This window comes from Besnoitia besnoiti, chromosome VI (genome assembly GCF_002563875.1).
Source record: "Besnoitia besnoiti strain Bb-Ger1 chromosome VI, whole genome shotgun sequence".
NCBI lineage: Eukaryota > Apicomplexa > Conoidasida > Eucoccidiorida > Sarcocystidae > Besnoitia > Besnoitia besnoiti.
In genome coordinates, this window is record NC_042361.1 from 1,690,143 (window position 1) to 1,714,190 (window position 24,048).

The 24,048-nt window shown below is 58.4% G+C and overlaps 2 protein-coding genes across 2 annotated transcripts; one reads left to right on the forward strand and one right to left on the reverse strand.

The window, feature by feature from the left end:
* Nucleotides 1-1,480: 1,480 nt before the first annotated feature.
* BESB_066510 (uncharacterized protein) lies at nt 1,481-12,583 on the forward strand (the record flags this gene model as incomplete). The annotated part of the gene is made up of 7 exons (XM_029365044.1): nt 1,481-2,732; nt 3,165-8,821; nt 9,406-9,874; nt 10,215-10,426; nt 11,192-11,237; nt 11,663-11,776; nt 12,216-12,583. 7 exons carry the CDS (start codon nt 1,481-1,483, stop codon nt 12,581-12,583), a joined length of 8,118 nt encoding a protein of 2,705 aa, XP_029218627.1.
* Nucleotides 12,584-14,196: 1,613 nt separating this feature from the next.
* On the reverse strand, nt 14,197-23,518 carry BESB_066520 (ATP-dependent metallopeptidase HflB subfamily protein; the record flags this gene model as incomplete). Its single annotated transcript, XM_029365045.1, has 17 exons — nt 14,197-14,574; nt 15,142-15,219; nt 15,408-15,562; nt 15,875-15,919; nt 16,164-16,289; nt 16,527-16,665; nt 17,087-17,170; nt 17,449-17,532; nt 17,832-17,941; nt 18,513-18,656; nt 19,018-19,144; nt 19,683-19,825; nt 20,012-20,039; nt 20,470-20,572; nt 20,875-21,023; nt 21,382-21,705; nt 22,118-23,518. 17 exons carry the CDS (start codon nt 23,516-23,518, stop codon nt 14,197-14,199), a joined length of 3,618 nt encoding a protein of 1,205 aa, XP_029218628.1.
* Nucleotides 23,519-24,048: the final 530 nt, after the last annotated feature.

Sequence of the window (24,048 nt, forward strand, 5' to 3'; positions counted from 1 at the left end):
ACTTCACAGACCCCTCAAAATACGAGACAGAATGGCCTTTGCCATCGTGTCATGTATTGGAACTGTTGGCGTGCCTGCGAAGATGCAGGATCTGCGCGCGTGTGAATACCTGCAGGCGCCCCTATTTGGTTTCAGGCTGCCGTTTCCGCTCATTTCTTCGCTCGCGTTGAGTTCTCCTGCAAATGCATATACGTTTATATCGACGCTTGTGTATGTAAGCGTGCATGCAGCTGTGCATGTGCCTCGCCAGCGGCGCGCGTGGGAAAGCGTGCGCGTGGCAGCGGGATTCACGCACAAGACACGCTAGCTGCAGGTGTTTCCGAGGAGCTCCGCATGTCCGTGGCGTATGTGTGGCTCGAGAGCCATCAACACGCGCGCTCTCTTCTTTTCTGGCACTGCAGCCAGTCTGGAAACCGGAGGTAACGAGAGGAAGGGTCGCCAGAGGGTGCGGCCGGCCAGGGGTAGAGGAGAGAGACAGAGGAAGAGACACGCAGAGACTAACGGCGGCAAGAGAGACAGCGAAGAGGAAGATAGACACGGGAGCGAAGACAACTTTGTACGCGAGAAACGCATGTGGTTCACAGTGCAGTGAGATGATGTTTAGGCGTATTGCTCGTTTTTCACGAATGAGCTTTGCCGGTCTTGGAGTCGACTCTCGGCGAAATCGCATCGAGAATCGCAGCTGTCGATGCTGGCGTCTCCTCGGCGTCGTTCACTGGGGCGTAAACGGCACAACACTCGAAACACATTCCTCTTCATCTGCCTGTGTGGTAGGGGAGGTGAGGTCGGAGACCCCAGAGTCATATGGGAGCCGAATTATGGAGATTTCTGCGGTCGATGGCCTTCCGGCTCGCTATTCGGTCTGCATCGTCGCGCAAAGAAGCTGCCAGGCGGGCCTATATGCACGCGCATCTAACGGAAGAATTGACCAACGGGAAGGAAAACGAAGACTTTAAAAGTGTATCCATGCCGTTCTGACAACTTTTATTTACTGATTGACTCGATTCAGTTTTCTCTCTTCCTACTTCACGGCTCGGTTTCCACTTCAGGGGAGTTTTCGCAGAGGCAAGTAAGGCGCAATCGGCGACGCGACATTGATTCTCGTCGTTCTCTGCATCGTCTTTTTTTTTTTCGTTTTCGCCTCTCCGTCCGCCGTGTCCGACGTCCAACCAGTCTCCGTGTCTCCCTCCTGAGTCTCCTCTGTCTCCCCTCATCGGCGCCCAAGAACTGTACATGTTCATGTAAGTCGCTGTCTTCATCCTCTTTCGCCCTCTTCTGTAGAAGACGCTTGACGTTCCGTTTACGATCCTTCCGCTTGTATACAGCTGCCCCTTCAGGGTGTTTTCCGCTTTTTCGTCCGTTCTCCTGTCAAATTCTACTTCGACCTATCGTCCTTACGCCTCTCTCTGTATCCTTTCTTTCTTGCTTGGCTCTATCTTTTTGTCTTTCCCCGCTCCTCTTCTTTCTGTAGGGCCTCCTGATGCGCCGCCTCAAGGGCCTGTCGATCGGGGCTGTCCCTTGGGCTCCAGCCGCGGCGGGCCCGTCCGGGCTCGTGGGCGGTCGGCCTTCCGGGCGTCTCCCGAGACGGGCCAGACCCGGAGCCCAGCTCGCCGCGGCTGAGAGGAGCGCCTCTGAGCTTGTCTCCTCTGGCTTCGAGCGCCCACAAACCGTAAATAATGACGTCCTTTCCCACAGAAACGACGCGAAGCTCCGGGCAGACAGCCTCGCGGTTGTGTCGGCGGCTGGATGTCTCAGGCCCCGCCCCGGCTCGCCGTCGGATGCGAGAAAGGCCGTCTACGTGGACAGGGACCGGGGGCGCCAAGGAAGGCGGCAGCCAGACAAAGGACGTGCGAGGCTGCGGGAGACCGCAGAGACACGCCCCGATGAGGCACACGAGCGCGGCGCAGCCGCGCTCGCTCTGCATTCTCCGTTCTTTCGTCCTCCACCTGCGAGTGACCCGCCCTCCGTCGTTGTCGCATCTACGACGGAGGGCAGGTGCCTCCATTCCTCAACTTATGACTCGGCTCCTTCGGGGCGGATTTCGCCTGCGTCTGCAGCCTGTTCAAATTCAGAGGTGGGGCGTGTCCGCCTCAGGGCCCCCTCCGCGCTCTCGTCTCCTTGCGTTTCAGGCCTTACCACTCGATCTCTCAGCTTCCGTGACTCTTTCTTTTCTTGCCTTGCTTCGTGTCCCCTCTCGTCGGCGTCATCCATGGCTGGTTTTCATCCACCCTCCTCATGCCCGGTCTGCGCCTGCTGTGTGGCGTCCCGTTCGGCGTCAGCCTCGCACCTGCTTTCTGCTACGGTTTCTCGCCCTCTTTTTGGGCCTCCCACCTTCGCTTCTTCTCTTCGTTTCTTCACGTCTTCGTCTCCTTCCGCCGCTCCGCGCGGGCCTCCGTTGCCGCGTCCTCCTGCCTCAACAGAGGCCTCTTCTCCTACATTCGCCGATGCCTTCTTCGCGTTAGCTCCTCGCTCGCGCACGAGCTGCGAAGGGTTTGGCAGCGCGTTTCTCGCCGCGTCGCAGAGGTCGCTCTCCCTACTTCGGCAGAAACAACGCAGCTGCCAATGGGATGGAGGCCGAGGCGCAGCGAGCGCCGGACGGGCGCCAAGCCCCATTCCAGAAACGAGGCGTGAGAGCGAGGCCTGCGTCTCGGCTCAGCAGGCGCTGAACGCGTCGCAACTGCGGCAGCGCGCATACGTCCTCAACGCGATGCGCCGACATCTCGCCTCTCCAGGTAGGTTTCCCTTTTGCACAAAGAGGCGGCGAATTCCCTTCTCTGTATTGCGGGCCTCAACCGTTAGGCGACGATACCGTCTTGATCTTTCCTGTTTTAGGGTTGAGGGGATAGGGCTATTTCGTGCACTCCATCTCCATTTCTCCGCAGGACTGTCGGCGGAACGTCCTCTCTCTGTCGATGCGCGGAGCTGTCCGCACAGTGACGTCTGTGTCGCTCGCTTTGCATTCATGTCGGATTCAGAAACGCTCTTCGCTCTCCCTTTCTGGTCTGTCGATTCCCGAGGTGGGCTCGGGTATCTCGGTGTAGCGTCTCCGCTGTGTGCAGATGTCGTAACGTTTCAGTCAGCTGGGGTTGCGTCTGAGCGCTCGCCGCTGTCCTTCCGCTCTCTTCTGAGCCGCGTTTTCGCGGGTGCGTTTTTCCGGTTTGCAGGCGCGCTAACCGCATCCAGCCCGGGGTCGCTCGCGCCTTGTCTGCGCCTCGTGAGAAACAAGTGGGCTTCCTTCGATCTGAATCTCTCAGCGCTCTCCGTCGCGCTCCTGCTTCGCGCGGCGGCCGCTGACTCGGCTGCGTTCGCTTTTTCGGCTGCGCCCTCCGCGTTGCACCCCTCCGTCCGGCGTGCGCTTCTCGACGCGACTCGCGTCCTTCACGTCGTCCGCAGCGAAAACAGTCGCGCTTCCTGGAGGGGCACGCACGCGCGCGCCACGGGAGGCTCTGCGGGGCGTCAGGCGCGGGATCGGGGCGACCGAGGGACGGGCCTCGAGGAGGCCTCGAGTGGAGAGACTGGGCGGCGAGACGCTTCCGAGGTGCGCGGCGACGTTGGCGACGAACGGGCGGACAGAGAGAACTGCGCGCGTGAACTGGAGAGCGAACCGTGTCAGGAGCCGAGCCAAGCAGCTGACGCGCAGCCCTTCGTCGTGCGAGCGGCCGAGGGGGAGGTTCACAAGCCTGTCCACTTCAGCACGCACGCGCTGTCTCCTGTGTTTCGCGAGCTGTACGCCAACAGCGTTTTCTTGCGACTTCGGGCGGCCACGTGCGGGGGGCTCCGCCGACTCGCGCAAGAGATCCGCGACGGGCGCCGACCGGGGAACGCCGGCGCCGACCTGGACAGGGCGACAAGCCCTCCTTCAGCTGCTGCGTCTCCGTCGCTGTCGCCTCCCTGTGCTGTGCTTTCGCCGCGGTCTCAGGGGTTCGCCCAGCGGCTCAGCGACAGGCCCTTATTCTGGCGCCCGCTGGCGTCCTGGAGCGAGTTCGCCTACGAGCCCGAGGTATGCCGAGTCGCCGACGAGCTTTTCGCGGCCTTCTGGAAGGCGAAAGTCCTCGATCTCGAGCTACTTCTGGCGCTGACAGAGGTCCTCGTAGCTGCTTCGTCCCTCAGTCTACGCCCGCCCTCAGGCCCCGCCGCTGGTGCGTCGCCTTCCGCCGGCGCCTTTCGGCCTTCGCCGACCGACTCATTGGTGCCCGAGAGCGCACTCCCGCCGTGCGCGTCGCCTCAGGCTTCACGTGGGCAACAGACGCCCTTCTCCTCGCCTCCACCGTCGCGTTTGTCTGCGCATTCCTCGTCTTCATCTTTGTTCGAATCGGAGTTTCTGGCGTTGTCGCGAGCGAGTAGCTCGCTCATGCATTTGCTGCTGTTGAGTGAAGTGGAGCAGGTCGCCTTCGTGTTTTCTTCGCGCTCACCGCTCTCACGCTCTGCCGCTTTGCTTTTCTCTATCTCCTCTCCATCTGCGCCTCACGCATCCCTTATAGGCGATGGAGCCTTTCGAATTTGTCCGGGCAGCGTTCCTTCACCTTCACAGTGCATGCCCTCGTTGCACTCCTTATCTGGTTCACCATCGTCTCTCTCTGTGGCGTGCCGCCCGCCTGCCTCTGGCCCCCGAGCGCCTCCTGTGTCTCGCTCCCCTGCTCTGCTCGTCGAAGCCACGGGTCGCGCGAAGGTTTTTTGTTCAGATATCGAGCGCAAGATCCCCTTTTTGGTGGGCTGGCGCATGCCGCAGAGGCGCGCGGCCGACTCGCTGCCTGCGGAAGACGCGCATTTCTCAGCCGGTGCGACAGACGAAGCACCGACGGGTGGCTTCTCGACGGAGCAAACACTCGTGCCGCGCGTCCTCTCGGAGCTATGCGAGCTCCTCGCGAAGGACATCTCAGTCGTCCTGCGCCGCGCCGAGGACGAAACCGCGGGCGCCTTCCTCCGAATGCGAAAGGCGAGTCACGAGCTGCTTTTCGCCGACGAGTTCGAAGGAAAAAGAGGGCTCCATTCAGGCCGAAGACTTGAGGGAACGCGAGAGGCTTCCGGCGCAGAGAAGAGCGCGCGCGAACATCTTCCTCTCAGCGCAGAGAGCGAAAGCGAGTCCGAGCCAGCTGGGAAGGCGGCCGGCTGGCCGGGCTTGCGCCTATCGCCGTGCCTCTACGAAGGGCTGCCGTTTTCTCTCACGAATGTGCTTGAGGGTGTCGCAGAACTGCGAGCTTACGTGGAAATTCGCAAGCGACGACTGCGCGACGCCCTGTGCCCTTTCTCTCCGTCTCCTGCCCTGCCTCGCGGCGTCTCCGTCAAGGAGCGGCAACACGCGCGCGGAACAGACGAGAGAATTCGAGGACTCCTCCAGCGACCCGATCACGCCGCGCGCCGCGACGAAAGCCCCACGACAGGTGCCGGTGCGAGCTGCAGCCGAGCAGAGCGCGACAAGGAGAGAGGCCGGGGCGGCGAGTTGAAGCGTGGAGAAGACGGAGAAGAGGGCAGCCGCCGTCGTCGCGAGAGCGGGCTTTCAGGGGAGAGGAGGCAAGAGCATGCCGCGCCGAGGCTCCTCGTCGGGATGCGCGACGGAGGGCGACCGGAGCGATACGAGAGCAACGGAGAGGGAGTTGGGAGCGATGCGAATCGCAGAGCGGAGTCCGCGCGTGAGGACGCAAGTGCTGCACGGACAGATGAGCTGGAAGAGGGTCAGCGACTCGGGCGCCTTGAACACATATGTGAGCACTTAGCCCAGCGTGTGAGCCACGTGGTGACGCACGTGCTGAACGCAGACACCGCTCGCGCGCTTCGGCAGCGACACGCAGCGAGGCGAACGGCCTGCAGCCCCGGCGAGAGCTCGGCAAGTGCCTTGGCTGTGTCGCCGCCTCCTCCTTCTCCTGTCCAACCGCGATCTTCGTCTGCGTCCGGTGTTGCTCTCGATCGTGCCGAGTCTCGTCGCTTGCCTCTCCCATCTGCGTCGCCGTCTTCGTCCTCTTCGCTCTCCGCCGCGCGGTCTCAGGGGCCTGGCGACTGCGCCTCGCCAGTCTGGACTCGAGACCGCATCCGTTTTATGCTCTTTCGCCTCGCATCAACGGGCGCGTCAGTCACCCCCGCCCTCTGCGTCGCCGTCTGCCGATGGATGCTTTTTGTCGCGCCTCAGGGCCGCACCGGCCTCCCCAAAGAAGCGCCAGCCGTCTCAAGGCGAGGTGTAACCGCCTGCTCCGAAGCGAGGCAGGGCGACTTCCACGAGGGCGGGGCGACGCCTCCAAGGCGACTGAGTGGAGACGACGCGCAGCGCGCACAGCAGGGCGGCAGCGGAGAAGTTCGTGAGAGCCGCGGCGAAACGGAGACGCGCGGAGACGGCTTCGCCGCTCGGTCGCCACACGAAGAGGAAACGAGAGGGCATCCAGGGGGGCAGGACGGGAGCCAAAACGCCGAGGGAGGGCGATATCGCCCGCGCGTGGGATGCGTCCAGCCAGAGGCGACGACGGGGACAAGGAGAGACGAGGTTTTGCTCGATATTGTGATGGAGGAGGAGAATCGGCTTATATACGGGGGATTCAGGGAGCTACTGACCACAGAGGACTGGGCGCGAGCCCTGCTTTCTCTGTCGGTGCTCTTCCCCTCGGCCTCGCTGCCTTTTCGGCGTCTGTTCATTTCCGCCTGTCTCCTACCGTGGCAGCCGGAGGCGCTGGACGTCGTCGCGAATGCGCCTCTGGAGGCTCCTCCGCAGCCGGCTTCACCGCCATCGTCCAACGTTTCCTCTAACTCGTTCTCCTCCCGGCCTGCTCTCGTGCACACGCCTTCGCTGTCTTCTCCGGACTCGCCTCCTTTGCCTTTGGCGGTGGATGGCCGCCACATCTGTGACGCGATTGCGTTCAAGGCTTTCTGCCAGCTGTGCCGCTTGCGGGCTGTTTCGACGCCGTCGCTCTTTTTTTCGTCTTCGCCGCCTTCAGCATCTGGCGCTCAGGGTTTTCCGCTGGAGACACCAGCCTCTGAGATGCGCGGCGAGCTTGGGGACCTTCGGGGCGCTTCGGCATCCTTCGCCTCCTCTGCGGAGTTCATTCCTCTCTTCCGGTCTCGGATTCTTCGCAGCCTTATCCAGTCCGCGTGTGATGACTTGCTCTGCACCCCGGCGCCATCCTCCGCGTCGTCCTCGCGCTTTGTGTCGCTTCGCTCCTCTCCATCCTTCCAACCATCTGAGTCGCTCTCCTTGAAGGTGCGCCCTGGCTCGCCCAGCGTCGCCGATGATGCCTCAGCGGGGCCGCAACTGGAGCGCAAGGGTGCTGAGGTCGACGCAGAGTTTCTGGAGGTCTCACACGCGGTCGGGGCGCTGATGGCGAGGCGCCTGGCGCTCGAGACGGAGAGGCAACTCGACGCGTTGCGTCGCGCATGGAACACACGCAGCGTCCGCGGCGATCGGGCTGAGTCCCCAAGGCAACCACTCCCCCAGGAGGGAGAGAAACAACGTGGAAAGAAATACGTCTTCTGCGTCGCCGACGACCACGACGCCACTGGCTTCATTCCAAAGTCTACATTTCCACCACGCGCCGCCTCCACGGCGGCTGCTTCCGTCTCTGCGTGTTCTGCGTCTCCTCGGTGCTCGCCTTGGGCCCCGCCAGCCTCTGCGACGCCGACGCCAGGCCCTGTACTTTCTGCGTCGGCGCGAGAAGACGAGACCTCTGACTCGCAGCTCCTGCTCATAGGATTATCCGAGGCCGACGACACCGAGTGCCTCTTCCCGAGCGCAGTTGCAAGCCTGTCGGCGACGCAAGATATCAGCGACGGCTTATATGAGAAGATCCTCACGCTCGCCTTCTGCACTGGCCGTGCGTACTGGGCGGCGAAGCGGGGTGCGGCGGCGGCGCTGCAGACGCAGGCACACGAAAACTCAAAAACACCCTTCAAAAAATCAGGTGAAACGGTCTCCGCCTCGCGGGAAGAAGCACTGCCTCCTCGGCCTCGGATCGCGTCTGGCGCCGTCTTCACGCACACACCAAGCAAGGCAGCGTCTTCGTCCGCAGGGTTTTTCTCTCAAACGCCTGCGCCGCGACCCCGCGCCTTCTCGTCTGCTCGTTGCCTGCCCTCGTCTCTTCCAGCTTCGGCCCTTTCCTCGCTGATGCCGCCGGCGTCGCCTTCCCGCGCGACCTTCACCCCCTCCGCCTCTTTTTCTTCTGCGCGCTCTTCGGCGGCCGCTCAGGAAGGCGTGCTTGGAGAGACAAGGGAAAGTGAAGCGTCGGCAGACGCAACGTGGTCGCGTGTGAGGCCTTTCGAAAAGGAGCAGAGTCTTGCTTCATTTTTCTTCCTCGAGGACGTGCGTGAAGAAGCGGAACGGGGCTCCGCGCCCAGAGCAGGGGGACCCGCGAGGGAGGTGTCGCAATGCAGCACCCTGCCAGCGCATGCAGAGCGCGTCAGCGAGAGCGGAGAAGTTGCAGAGGCGACGCAGCGCGGAGGCGAGTTTGCCGAGGCCGCAAGAGCTGCAGAAGCAGGCGACCCCACAGTGCCCGGAGCAGCAGCCGCCGAGGGAAAGGTAGAGCACGGGGAGGCGTGCGAGGAGGAAGGCGATGAAACGAAAACGAGGGGAAACGAGTCGGAAGCGCCTGAGAGGCAGGAAGAAGGAAGCACATGCGACGGGGAGTGCGAAAGAGCTTCCGGGGAGCGAATGCGGAGCCTGGACTCCCGTGGAGAGGAAGCCGCTGTCAGCGCCAGAGACGCGCGCACAGCGGAGAAGCGAGGGGACCGACCAGCGAGAGACGCAGGCCGACTACGAGACTGCCGCGACAGAGCCGCGAGCCGAGAGAGATTGCGCTACGTCAAAGACTTGCCGCGTGTCGAATGGGAAAGCAAACACCTCATGGTAAACGCTCTGCGTAGGCCGAGGCGCATGCGTGGACATGCCACGACGTTCCAGTCCCGACCCCAAGCAGCGTAAAAGCCTGCAGAAGTGTGCGCTCCTTGCGCTTATGATCGCCAGCCATGTATCCCTGTAGGGGATTGTGCGGAACGTGTTTGATGTAAATACACATCTGCATGCAGAAGAGCTCCTCCTGGAAGCGCGTAGATGATATCTGTATATGGAGAGGGGTCACGAGTCGACCTTACGGAAACAGCTCATGCAATTAGAAAGACGGACTGACCAACAGCCCAAAAGGGGCGAGCATCAGCCGGCAAATGTGTGCGTGTAGAGGAGCAGGTCGCAAAGGGCGTTGACAGAAAAGCAGATCAGAGGATAGACTCTCCCTAGTTGTCGCATCTCACTATATGTATATATATGTATACATATATACGCATATGTATGTATGTGTATGTATGTATGTGTCTACTACGTGTCGGGAGGGGTGTGCGTGGTGGACAGCTGCTCACGGATGTGAGGCTCCAATGCAAACTGCCTTCGGAACACGAGATCGAGTGGGAGTTGCGGGTCGCCTCTCCGTCGTTCAGGTTCTGTACAAGCCTCCGTTTTGGCGCGTTAACCTTGAGCGAAGCGAGAAGCCTGAGACCGTGCGCGAACGGGTCGCGCTCGCGTCGCCGTCACTCGCCGCTGTCCTGCCCTCCTCGCCCCTCTACTTTTCTCCCTCGCTGCGGACTCGCGTCCTGAAACTCCTCGCCGCAGGTGGCCTCTCCGAGCCGCTGCATGCGTACATGCAGGTGGCGCTCGGCCGCCGCAGAGACGCAGTCGCGCAAGACAACTCACCCGGTGAAACGGCCCTCACGAGGACGGCGCGAGGCGGAGAGGGCAGCCCAGCAGCGGACGCTGCGAGCCCTGCGAGGGCGCGCCCGGAAGCGAGCGAGCGGCCGCGAGGTGCGAACCGGGAGCCGCGCAGACGAGAGGAGGACGAAAGGATTGCGCTTCTCTTCGATCCCACGCACCGGTTTGGAATCAGCCACAGACTCGACACGCCCACAAGCGGTAGGCATCTCTCCCGCGCTCTCGCTGGCAGACGGCTGCGTGTTCAGTCTCGCTGGGAATCGGAGTCACTGCAGGCTGCAGGGGTTCGAATCCGTGCTGGTTTGCCTGCCGGGGGGGAGCTCGCTGAAGAGCCGCATTCTGGATGCGCGTCGTCGGCGCGGCTTGTCTTCTCTCTCTGCGTGCCTTTCGGTTTCGGCTACTTTCGCTCGGCTGCTGCTGCACATCCCCCCGCGCCCGCGTCGCTTGTCTGATGTGTCTGTCTGCGCGTAAGCTGCGTTTTTCGATAAGGCAGGTTCTGTGTGCTCCCGGGGCTTCGTTTCCTCGCTGCGGGCTGCTGCAGGCCCTCTCCTGGTCGCAAAGTCGTACGCGGGCTTGGCATTTCTGCGCGCGCAGCTCGCCTCGTGGAAGCCGAAAAAAGTCTACATCGCACTCGTCTTCGGCCGGCTGTCGCCGCCAGACACTCTGCGGCTTGTGCATCCGCTGCGCCTCACGCACTTGGCGAAACACACGGGGAAAAAAGAAGTGGAAGTCGCTCGCGCCGTCGACGCAAAGGTGCGAGGCTCAGCCCACTGTATCCGCTGACTGAGATCCTCCCGAGGCCTACTCGCAGATGCGCGTCGTCGCATAGCCGTCGACGCATTCAGCGTGTCCTCCATATCCACAAATATGCATATATATACGTATATACATATATAGGTGTATGTGCACGTTTCTATATATATATATATATATATATATATATATGCATATGTATATATGTACGTATATGTATTTGTATCTGCATGCGCTGTATGTTTATGGCGGTACCCTTGGTTGCTTGAGCACACACATGTAGACAGACAAGGCGAGCCGGCAGAACGGTTGATAGCCGCACTGACAAGTCGGCTTCGCAGGGACGCAGCTGTAGACAGGCACCGCTCTAGCCAAGCTTCAAAATGTGGGGTGCGTGTCCGACGAACCAAGAGATGCTATCGGCGCTGAGTCAGCGAGCGGACCGTCGGTCATTCTTCTCTCCGCAGATCCTGTGCGACGTGGAAGTTCAACAGAAACAGCTTTTGGAGAGAATCCCGGTCTTCGTCGAGTACGAGGAGAGCAATCGGTCATTGCGGGCTCGAGGGCATTTTAAAGGCCCTCTGGCTACGCGTTCATCTGTTTATTTGTTGCAATCTCGCGTAGTTGTGGCATTCGCATTCGTGAACGAAATCCGCTTCTTCTTTACAATGCGCCTTTTTTGTCTATTTTCGCACTGAGCTGTCAGCCAGTCCGTGGCTGGTGCGCCGAGGATTTCGGTCCCGTTTTTCTTCCCGCTGCGCTCAGGTCGCCGCCTCGCTGTGCTCGGTGATTCAGCATTACTCTTTCAACAGTACGCCAAACACAGAAGGCGTTCAAGGCTAAAATCATGCTCAGCAGCGAATAGCGAGCCACGGCGCAGCAACCACATGCAGGCGCTCCCTGAAGTTGTCTCTTACCTCACGTGGGCGGCGACGAGAGCACCATACGCTCCGAACACAGATACACATACATATATATATACATATATACATATATACATATATGATTACGTGAATATGTGTCTATGTGCACACCTACGCGCGCGGGTTTCGGCTGTGGGAATGTGTGTGTGCGTAAGAGTGTGTGTATAGCCGTGTTCGTGCGTGGGGGGAGCGTTTCGGCATCGAGCGCGATATATGTGACATGGCCTTGCGTCCATGTAGGGATATCGTGTTCGTCCTGGCGACTTCTGGCTCGCGTGCTTGTCGCTTGCGGATTCTTGCTGCTTCCTCTCAGGCCGGGTTTTCACGCTCTGCCGCGTGGAGCCTGTGACTGGGCGCACGCATCAGATTCGCGCGCAGCTCGCACATTTAGGGCATCCTCTCGTCGCAGACCCCATCTACGTCACGGGTGAGAGACAGCACAGATCCGCTGGTCTTCCGGCGAGTATCTGTTTTGTTCGGAGAAACTCATGTGCAAAATATGAGTACTTCTTGCACATGCATGATGCGTGCGTGAGTGCGCGCATATGTATGTTATGCATCTGAAATGTTGACTTTTTGGTTGGTTGGCCTGTGCTCTGCGTGGATTTGCGGATCGGTCGCGGTCGATCTCTGTGTCCTCGCCTCTCTTGTTCTTCGCGGCGGGCAATCTGTCTGTGGTTCCTGCGCCCACACGGAGACTTTCAGGCGGGGACCTGCTGTACGCACGTATGTGCATGTGTTTGGAGGGCATTCGCAAACGGCTACGCCGTAACTCGCCTCTCTACGTGTTTACGTGCACTTACTTCTGTGCAACAGTGCAGTGTGAATGCGGGGTGGCAGGTGCCTGTGTACGCCTTTGGCTTCAGATCCCGCGGACCGCGCCTTGGGGCGGTGCTTGTCGGACCGTCTTTTTCTTCACTGCGCGTCGATTTCCTTCCTCGACGTCGCAGAAGGCGACGTAGGCCCGTACGAAGCGCAGCGCGGAGCGGCGGAAGCGCGAAACGTTACGGGCATATCACAGAGCCACGAGGCTCCAGCCACCCCGCGGGCGTCGCCTCCTCCGCATTCCCGAAACCCGCGCGCTGAACAGATCGAAGACTCCCTGCCGCCAGCTTCGCGTCTCCGGTTTCGACCTGTTACTGTGGAAACGTCTCTGCCTCGCGATCTCCAGGCTACTCTCGCGACTCTCACGCCGCTGGGTCCTCCACCCGCCGCAGGAGAACCAAGGGTCTAACCGTATGTTTCTGTCCATTCTTGTCTGCACAAATACGTATGTGCCTATAAATATACACCTATATACGCATATCTTCGCAAAAAAACAATGGCAGGTATTGCCCAGAGTCTCCTGGTACCCGCGGGGGTACTGAACATGCCGGCGGGTTAAGCCGTGGCTGGCCGTGCCTCGATAGAGGTATATATATGCATATGTGCGTACGAATATACATATATACATACATACATATATTGACTATCTATATATTTATGTAGGGCCTTCGTACGGTTTGCCGTTCGCTTTTGACCATCTAGGAGCTACGGTGCCTGCTCGCGCTGAAGCCTAGTGGGAAGACTCGAATAACACTGTCGCGAAGCAGCGACGGCGTGCTTCGCATGAAAAAAACGGTTTAAAAGTTCGCATAGCCTTCTGTAAATTAGGTAAAATCGGCGCCGACGGGTAGAGAAGCGCTGTTTTTCCTCTGAGCCTCTCCAGTGCCAGCACATCAAAACGCGGGAGGGCGACGCGGCAGTTCGCGCATCTGCTTCCTCGTCGAGACAAACAAACATGAGCACACGCGTCTCCCTCTTCTTCGTCACGCCGCTGGAAAGCTTGAGACTGATTTTGCTGCCGTTCCTCATTCTGTCGCAAGCTTTCTTCTCGCGTGTCTCATGTGTGGTGTCGCACTGAACTGAGCAGCACACGCCACGCAAAGCCAGCTTTTTGTTAGGAAACTCGCGCCTCTCCGTGTCCTTCCATCCCTGCAAACCTCGCCGCTTCTCCCTCCAGTTTTCCGCAAACAGAACCGGAGACTCTACAGCGACGCATTTCCACGAAAAAATCAGAAAGACAAACGCTCAGCCCGCAGCGAACGCCGAGCGGACACTCGAAAAAGATGAAAAGCAGATAAAAAGAGAAAGACGCAGGAATGCTCGCGTACAAGGGTGAAGATTCCTCGCGAACCGAACGGCAAATTCTACACATGCGCACGGACATCGACCTAGGATGGGCAGTCCAACAGCCACCGCTACGCAAACTACATCATAGTCTCCGCAAATGCGCATTTCCACATATATCTGCATGCATACGTATTTACATTTTGAGCGTGCGGTGCCAGCAGGCACACAGGGCCGCAGAGTCCTTCCTGCGGCCGCAAGCGAAAAGACTAGCACGTAGATGTTGGCGAAAAAACTCTCCCTTTTTCACGCGACCGCGGCGCGGCGTCTTCCCTCCCGCGCGTGAGCTTCGCTCGAAAGTAGTGAAAAAGAAGACAGCAAAATCGGATGAGACTGCATACGAAATGCAACAAAATAAAACGCAGACAACTGGCTAAACTATGCGCATCTGTGCCTCCGCCCCTGTATGCACGCACGCGTACAAAACAACGCTCCCTTTGTCGCGCGTGGCTTCCCGCGCTCGTCGGGTGGTTGGCCTAGCCTCTTTGACTTTCGGTGACTTTCTCACGACGATGGATTTCCCCGCCCGTGTGGCTTCCGCATCCGTCTCGTCTGCAGCTCCGCTCTCAGGCCGCTGCCGCGTAGTTTCTTTCAGCAGAGCTCTTGCTGCCTCCCCTCCGCGGTTTCCTTCTGCTCCACGCCCTCCCCACTGCTCTGCGTCCACGTCGTTTCTTCCGCTCACTGCGTCTCGTCGCGCCCGTTGCGGACTCTGCACGCCAGCGGACCCGAAGAGGGCTTGCGGGCTGCGACGGCCTCCGCGGCCTTGCGGACTTGTTCCTTCACTTTCTCAGGCATCGTGGCGTCGTCGTTGTCGTCCAGCGTGCGTCGACCGCCTGACAGATCGTCGTCGTCCTTGTCCCGCTTCTCCTCCTGCGGCTCCTCCTCCTTGCTGCTCTCCTGCGACGTCGCAGGCAGCAGCGGGCGCGTGGGCAGCGCCTGGATGTACGCAGCCATCTGCGGATCTGGAGGCACCGGGCGAGGGCCTACGCACTCAAGAATCTCCGAGTACGTGATGCTCTCCCGCGACATAAGCAGCTCGCACAACGCATGCACCTCCTAAAAAACAACCACGCAAAAAAACGAGAGACACCAATACGACTACATAATTTTTTTTTCATTGCTAAACATCGGATATATATATATATATGCGTAATGTGAATATGTGTTCGTGCGCGGTCTTCGGAGCATATAAGGGTATATGTGTATACATATTCGTAGGACTGAAAATCAGATATACACATATACGTATGCATTCACGCGAATTTGGTTTCGGGCGTCGCCACCGGAGTGCAGCGAAAGACGCTCGGGAGGAGACTCTTCTGACAGATGCGTGGGGGAATCCCACATTTCTACGTAATTTAGGAACGCGAGAGTGCAGCGCAGGGGGACGACAGGAATGAAGAACAAAAACGCGACTGCTTGCCGCCAGCGCCAGTGCTTGCCGCCAGCGCCAGCGCGCCGCCAGCCGAAAACGCGTCCAATGGCGTCTCCACCTCACCCGAAAGCCGCACAGCCACAGCTGTCTGCGCATATTTGCGAGGCAAGCTGCCCCCTCTTCCGTTCGCTCGGCCACTAGACAGTGGCAGAGCGTGGGTTCACTCAAGCCTTTGTTTAAGTTCTAACCTTCTCGCGCTCTCTGAGCAGCGCCTTGGCGCGCTCGTACTGTTCCTGCACCATTCGGTGGACTTCCTCATCGATGAGCTGCATAAAAAAGAGAAACAGCCGCCACATAGAGTCAGCTCGAGCACGAAGTTCATCCGCCGTTGATCCAAGCTCCGCAGGCACCGGCTACGGAGGCGACAAGATGGAACTTCACGATCGAAGTCTGAAAGTCTGTCTCGCTTTCAGACCCCTGGCGATTCACGGGACGGCGTCTGGGTCAATCTTACCTTCGCTGTGTGCTCGGAGTACGGACGATAGAAGGCCTGCTCGCCGCCCTGCTGCTGAAGTCCGTAATCTACCAAGCCAAGCGTTTCGTTCATGCCAAACTGCATCACTGAAAGCCGCGCCAGACGAGACGCCTTCTGAATGTCGTCCGCCGCGCCTGTGGAGAAACAACGCGGACATAAGCGCGAGATCTGAAAAAAAAATCAAAAAAAACGCGATTCAGACACGCCGAAAAAGGCACATCACTTCCCCTCCCCTTCACCCGACACTGGATACCTGCGTAAAATCAACGAAAAGATTTGTCTGTCTAAACACTTCGTGAGAGGGACAGATGAGCATGCACGCAGTCACAACCGGGGGTCTGAGCTGCGGTTTCTCAGAATAAAGAACTGGGGTGAAGTCGTAACAAAGTAGCTATACAGGAAGGTGCTGCTGGATAATTTACTAAATTGAAACTTCTAAAACGGACCGCTGGATATGGCGCCGATGAAGATTTCCTCTGCAGCTCGACCGGCTGAAGGCAAAAGACACATGCAGCGCGCTCAGTTCCCGTGAGACAAAGAGTACGAGTTTCAACTCCTTCTAAACTTTCAATCTGAAGACTACGCGAGATTGGGCATCTCAAAACGCCGTGAAGATCACAGTGTTGAGGATGGCGATTTCCCAGACGCCTCGTTTCGCCATCGCTTTTTTCCTTCTACATAGAGACACTGCATGCGCATAGAGCGTTTGAAGCGCGTTCAGAGCGTTTTCCTCACCCAGCAGAACGGCGATGCGATCCAGGAGAGCGTCTTTTTCGTGCAACTCGACAGTCGGCGGCATCTGCTGCGCAAAACCCAGCGCGCCGCTGCTCCGCGGGATGATGGTCAGCTTCAGCACCGGGTCTGGAAGAAAAAGAAACCCGAAAAACGTACGCAAATAAAAAAGCACGACGCGCACCCTAGGATGTCTCGCACGTGTTCACGAGCTCGCATCCAAAGCACCCGCCCGTCGAGCATCGTCGCTTTCAGATGCCTCAGGTGCTCAATCGCAGACAGTTTCGTGACTGAGAAGCAGAATCGCGTGAGCTCTACCTTGACTCATCCTTTCATTTCCTAAACGTTTTCGAAACAGCAACTCACTTCCATGTTTCAAAAACCACCCGGCGATGGCATGACCACACTCGTGGTACGCGATCGCGCGACGCTGCTGGGGAGAGAGAAGGTCCTTGACGGCGGAAGGCAGGCCTGCAATCGTCCGCTCGGTCGCGGACTCAAAGTCCTGGACGAAAAAAAGCAGGAAAAATGAGTGATATATGCACAAAATGAGGAATATTTGTACACCCGCACATGCACTTAAAGAGATTAGAGGAACAAGCGAGGACGCCTGCATGGCAGCAGAAACAGAACAGGAGTTGACTGCAGAGGCTCAGACTGGAAAGCGAAAAAAGTGGAAGACACCAACTAGATCCAGAGAGAGGACATATGTAAACGAAGATACGTAGATGCATGCGATGGAACCGCGAGGTCAACACCCCTGCGGATAGACAAAGAGAGAAGAAAAAGTAGAAACTCAGGGCAGAAAGCGGCACTAGAGAAGGCGCCTTCTGGCAAAACGCAGAGATGACGAAAGATCGACAACCAGAAAGGCTGCAGCAATTGCACGCGAGAGGCTGATGTAATTTCTTTAATTTGCTTCTCACCTGCTGCTCAACGCCAAGCTTCGAGCGCCGCCGTGCAGCCTGGATGGCGGCCTCGTTGCAGAGATTCGCGATATCCGCACCGACCTGTGAACGAAGAAACCAGGTTTTTTATGAAAGCAAAGTCGGAAGAGTTATGTAGAATCTGTGGACTCAAATGTTCACTCCTCCTGACACCGAGAGTTGATAGTCACGCGTACACGCATGCGACCAGCCGAAAAAACTTCGCCATATTTACGTGCGCCTGTGCATCCCCTCTGGAGGCACGCAGCGACTTAAAGCCTGGCAACAGTGCATATTCGAGGATAAACGAAATCCGCCGAGAAGCGAACGAGGGCCTACAGATTAGATGTTGAACGACTTACGAATCCCGGTGTGAGCGCGGCCATGCGTTCCGCGAGGGCGACAGAGTCGATCGTCGGCGCGAGCCTCAGCGGCTTGAGATGAACCTGCGGAAGACGCAAATTGAGAAAAGCGAAATGTCCTCTCGCATTTTGTCACGTAAGAGAGCGAGACGCGACGATGGAGTGCAAACGACAAAGTCCTTCTGTAGTCTGAAAGACTACGGCGCTGAGCAATGCATGCCCGAGACGCCGGAGAGAACTCAGCCTCCAAGAGGACAGGCGCTCAAAAGAACAAGAACAGGGAATCACACGAGGGCGACTCACGCAACTGGCAGCCTACAAGACGCAACCAAGCCCCACCTGCAGAAAGAAGAAGGCAGATCGGAAAAAAAGACAGGACGAACCTTGAAGATCTCCTTTCGTTCCTTCACGTCAGGGCGACGGATCTGGACGAGGCGGTCGAATCGACCCGGGCGCTTCAGTGCGTCATCGAGGAGATCTTCTCGGTTCGTTCCTGCAAAAAAAAAGTTGCCGCATTCCGCGCAAGCTCTGAGGCGCGCCTTCAACGATCCTACGCACGAGAACGGCTGCTCTTTTCTGGAATCCACTGCAGAAACGGAATTCTTCCACGAAGGAGAGGAACGGGAGACGCATGCAAGCGCCCAGCCGCCCAGCCAGCACGAACCACGCGAGAGGCAGAAATACCAATACAGGCTTGAACACATGTATACACATAGATCAGAGCTGTATACATATATATGTATATGTATATAAATGGATATATATACAGCTGTCTTCTCACTACAAATATCCTAAAGAACGTGAGTTCATGCCTCTGTACACGTGAACGGCAAAAACTCGATGGCGTATGTGAAGGCCCGCACAAATCTGGGCAGACATAAAGAAAGCGAGGAGGCCCAAGCCGCGTGCAGCACATTCGTCTCCACCCCTAGAAAGAGCGTATGCCTCCCCAGTCAACGCAGTCGGCCTCGCTCGTGTTGTCCCGGTTTCCAGCGCTTGCCGCTTTCGCAAGTCTCGCGAAGCCTCGATTTCTCCGCCGATTTCTCCGGGGCCCCCCGCTTTACCTGCGAGGACGACGACGGTTTGGTCGGGGTTGAAACCATCCATCTCAACGAGCAGCTGATTGAGCGTGTTGTCCCTCTCGCTGTTGCCAAACGAAGTGCTTCGCTTCGCGCCCACACTGTCAATCTCATCGATAAAAATAATCGCTGCACACACAGCAGGCAAAATGTCTAAAACAAGAATACACCTAGAGGATATGCAAACATGCATGCATATATATATGTATGATTTGCGTTTAGAGACCAGGGCATTCCTAAGCAGAAAGTCATCCAGGCGTCGGACTTCGCCTCTCAGTTTTGTGGCGAAGCATGAGCGTCCAGTGGCGCTGTAGCTCCGCGCCCTGGCGAGAACGAACGCAGCGCGCATGCACATCGACAGAACTATATACATGCACAAAAATAGTTGTAACAATATACATATATGAATACAGGTACACGTATCCATATATATACGTCTGCTGGACTGCTGGTTTGTCCTTTGGATGACAGTTTCTCTGATTTGACTTACAAGGTGCAACCTTGCGCGCTTCATCGAATAGTTCGCGGACGCGGCTCGCCCCAACGCCGACAAAGATCTCAACAAACTCGCTTCCACTCATTGAGAAAAATGGGACGCCGGCCTCGCCCGCCACAGCCTGGGAAAGCGAAAAGACGCATGAAGGGGAGCGATCCGGTGAACAAAATCAAGGTCTCGTGAGACGACGAAGCACCACGCGGAAAAGGAGGCGCTTCGCACGCATTGCAGCCCACTCCGCCAGCAGCCGTCGGAGAAAAGCTCCCAGAGTCAGCAGAAAATCAACACACACAAGCACACGAACACGCAAACTCCCTGGATGCATAAAAACAAAAAATTGCTCATTACAGGATTCTGGACCAAATGCAACGCAGCCGAAGGCCCGCGTCGCATCGAGGAGATACAACGCAGGGAGGCAGAAAACCAGCCTCACGCCCGTGTGAGAAGGAGCGAATTTGGAAAGATTTCAAAGCACCAGTGTATTCAGGGCGGTAACCAGACCGACGTAAACAGCTACCAGCGCCCGACGCCGGTCTGTTCGCAGTGCGTCGCCGAGAAATGCGAAGAAGTTGCTCACAGTGGAAACGAGTTCCCACGCTGAGTTACCACGCAGCAAAGAATCACGAGGTCAAAAGCGGCGGCGCCGCGGTGGTGCTTACCTTCGCGAGGAGAGTTTTACCAGTCCCCGGGGGTCCGACGAGCAAGGCGCCCTTCGGGAGCTTCGCGCCGAGGCGTCGAAACGACTGCGGATTCTTCAAAAAGGAAACGAACTCGAGAATCTCGCGCTTGGCTTCGTGCAGACCTGCGAAACCGAACGAGAAAACGCAAACTGCACTGGGGCGACGGAAAAAAAAGCCGGAAGACGAAAAGCGAAACCGCAACTCGGCGAGGCATGCAGCGAACAAGCGAAGATGCGAAAAAAATAGGAAGCCACAGATACAAAGAGCTACCGCTGGAGTTCTCTTCGTAGATCGGGACGCTGACTCACCCGCAACATCGGAGAAGCGAACCTTGACCTGAAAAAAACAAGGAGTGAAAAAGCCGCCAGATTTCATGAGCGCCCATGCTTCAAACGTCCGCAAGTTCTCTTCCTCACCCGTCACGGTTTTCTCACAGGCTCTCTTGCCGCCTCAATAAGAATAGTCCCGCATCCATATGTGCGCCGCTAAAGAGAGCCGAACCAGCATGCGCACATACATATATATAAGTGTCCAAATACATCATTGAATACATAAATATACACATATATACGCATACACCTGTATTTTGCGTTGTGATCGAGCGCGTTATCGCAAATACTCGAGCGCCGCATCCCACGCGAGGTGCAAATATATTTGTATGGGCAGGTGTTTTACGTAGGAAGAAAAATGCTGATGGAAGCGGCTTGCGGATTAACACGCCAGCGCCCACATTTTTCCCGCACTTATTTTTTTGTCATTCGCTCACAGTCTCAGCCTTCACTCGCGCGCGACGAGACGCGCTGTTCCCGAGGAGCCTGTTCAGGCCGCCCGCGGCGCCACCTGCTCCAGGCCCGCCACTGCCGCCTTTCCTGCAGAAAAAAAAAGACGTGAAAAAATGAAGCCGTCATGAAGCAGGAAAAGACAATGTTCCCTCTACGTATTCTGAGGACGGGGCAAGCGGCGCTGCGGGGGGGCGAGGCGCAGAACGCGCTGTTTTCAGCGAGCAGAGAGAGTCGCGGAGACTAGCGAAGTCAAAAAACACGCGGGGGCGTTCAAGCAACACTTCCGGATTTGGTGAAAAAAAGAGACGCGGCCGTCCCTCCGGTGCTCAGGAAAGCTCGAAGAGGGGTTAGTAAAACAAGAGAGACAGCACGGAGAGGACGACACCGACCTCATTCGGCGCATGAAGATCACTTCGCTGATCATGTTGGCGATGAGGAAGAAGAGGAAGAGCGAGCCGAGGAAGTCGAAGAGATGGAATTCCTGCTGGTCGCCGATGTGAATCGGAAGGAAGTCTCGAGGGTGAATGCCAAGAGATGTCTGAAGAGAAAAAAAGAAAACGCAACACCCCCCAATGGAACAGACTCGCCTGCAGAGACAGCTGCGAAGAGCTCCACGCCCAAAAAATCGTGACCCACCCAAATATATAGACATGTATTTATTGAGTTTACCTATATTTATGTGTATACAATGTACGTTTGTGGCTGCTGCAGCTTCAAAAAACGCAGAGTTCCGGGTTTAACAGCTGTATCAGATCCTTGCTCGGCACACAGGCAACTAGGCAACTAGCTGCCTATCCGAGCAAAATTCGCAGACACGAGCACAGAGGCCTGCAGCACTGGCGTCACGCAGAGATGCAGAAGTTCGCGGGGGTGGCGCAGGATTCTCCGTATTTTACCTGGAAGCTCTCCATTTTCTCGATGAAGCTCTCGGCGCTCAGGCCGCTGCGGAAGCGCACAACGGCTTTCCCAGGCGGCAGCGTCAGAGCCTGGAAAAATCCTGTCTCAACGCCGGGGGGCGGATGCGAGGTGAAGCGCGGCGGCGACAGCGACGCGGTTCCGCTGGGGCCCCGTCCGGTCGGCGAATCCCCCAGGCTGGTCGCGGCAGCAGCCCCTGAGGCCGGCAGCGGCGCGAGATTCACAATCGCGCGACAGTCGCCGCGGTCTCCCAGCACCTCGATGCGATCCACCAAGCCATTCGCCACGTACTTGGACAAAAACTCCTGAGAAAAAACGCCGAGACACAACGCCACCCGCGGCTCACGTACATGCGTATACACAAGCTCATGGAGAGACCACGCGCACCCTGACCTCAAAGCGCGCTGGCATTGCCGTTTTCTCGCAAAAAAACGAATAAAACGCGACAGCCGAGAACGGCCAGACGTATGCACGGGCCGATATATATATATATATAATGTGTAGCTAATGTGTACGTGCATGCCCACATGACCCGCCATCCTCTCCGGTGAGGACTAGGGTCTCGGCATCGATTCTCCGCCGCACGCCAGAGGGAACCAAGAGCTCGCAGAAAGCCTCTGCAGGTCTGCAACGATATATGTGTAGATGTGCTCGGCCTCGCGCTGCTGTCCATCTTGTCCCGCTGCTGTGGCGTCTGTTGCGGCTGTGCGAACATACCTGCATAGACATTTCCTGTTTTCTGGATCTGAGTAGGTTGTAGAGGAAGACGGAGGAGAGGCCGAACCAGGCGACGAGTTTGAGCATTTCTCGCTGCAGGGCACCGAGGCTTCCCGGGGGGGGCGGAGGCGGAGGCGAGAGAGGCTGGCGCGGCGGCTTGGGCGGCATCTGAAATCTCTCCGCTTCAGCGAGTCGCTCCTTCTCGCGTTGTTCGTCGGACCTGCCTTGGCCTGCCTTGCCGTAAAGCCGCGCTCGGGGCGCCCTCAGCGCAGGCGGCACCCCGTCAGGGCTCTTACCCCCAAGCGGCGCTTGCGGGCGGTCTCCGCGCGAACGCACGTCGCCCTTCTGTGGAGGCGCGCCGCCGAAGCCCCAGTTGCCAAAGAGGCCGGCGCGCGGAGGAGGCGTCGGCGTTTCGGCGCCGGGCGCCGCGTCTTTGTCGTTTTTCGCGGGGCGGTCTTCGCGGCCTTCCTCGCGCGAGCTCTCTTTCTTCGGCGCGGCGCCCTCGTGCGCCTCGCCGGCTTGCGGCCCGTCGTTGCCGGCTTTCCTGCTCTTTCTGTCGGGGAAGAAGTTCTCGAAGCCGACTGGCGGCCGGCTGTTCAGGAGCGCGACCTCCAGCTCCGCCAGCGCAGGCGACGCATGCGAGGAGGGAGACAGAACGGAGAGGCACGAAGGCAGCGGCGCAGAGGCGACTGCCGAAGGGAGCGAGGAGGTGACCTGCCGGTGGTGCAGACGCCCGCGTAGGAGCTGAGCGAGAAGCGACACGGTAGGACGCCGGGCGACGCGAAGCGGGTCGCTGCCGAGCGACGGCGCAAGAAAGGCGAGGCGCTCGCGAAAAGACGAACTTTCATACCGGGAAAAGACTTCGGAGACAGCAGGGAAAGACAATAACGGGGAGGCGGCGGACGCGTTCGCCGCCTCCCCCAGAGGCACCGCGACGCCCCCAGTGTTGAATCTCCCCATGTCGCCGACTCGAGACTCTGCCGCTGCCGTGGAAAAAGAGGAGAAAAACCGGCGAAGAGGACGGGCGCCCCTCGGGAGAGAAGAGTGCGGAGCTGCAGGTGGGGAGACTCGACTCGACGCCAGACTCTCTGAAGACGAAGAGGCAGACGCCACACAGGCGCGGCACACACATCGACGAGTGTGGCAATGAGTGGCCGCAGCGTAAGCAAGCGGAGGGGCGGCCGCAGCGCGCGCTGGCACGTCAACGAATCCTCGCCGAGAGATGAGAACCTCTCCTACCGCAGTTATGTCTGTGCATGCGCTTCCCGCTCGCGCCGTGACGGCATGGCGGCGGCCGTCGAGTCGACGCGCGACCGACGCGCGCAGCGAAGCGCAGCCGGGGGGCGCTGCGGCGGGGAACGCCCTCGATCCCCCCCGATGGAAAATGGCGAGTACTCTCATCGGAATTTACAGCAAGACGCACGCGCGGGGGCGCTCACGCGGCAGTCGGGCGAGCTTCCTCTCACGGCGGCGAGACGCGAACGAAGTTGACCCGCACAAGCGCCACCTGAGCGCAGGCGGCACGAGGAGGCGCGGCAAAGAGAAGCCGCTGCAAGGGCGGAAAATGCAGTGGACCTCAACGGGAAAGGAGCGAAGAGACAGTGACCCGAGTTGCAGCGTGTCGCGAGACACGCGCCACACACAGAATCAACTCAGCCGCGCCGCCGCCGCTTGGTGGGAGCGAACACGTGGAGAATCTTCAGGAGGTGAGTGCGTAGGAAGGACGGCTGGGGGAAACCAGCAAGATAACGTGCTCACGAGTAAGCCCAAGTCCAAAAATCAAGCAGGCTTGCCCTTTGAGCTCGGGCTTTAAAAAAAAAAAGAGGATAGGGAACCGTGCGCGAAGCGCAATCACAGGCACCCAGAAAAGAAGACGAGCGGTCTCCCGACGTTACGGATAGAAAATTCCGCTCCTGCTTGGCGGACACGCG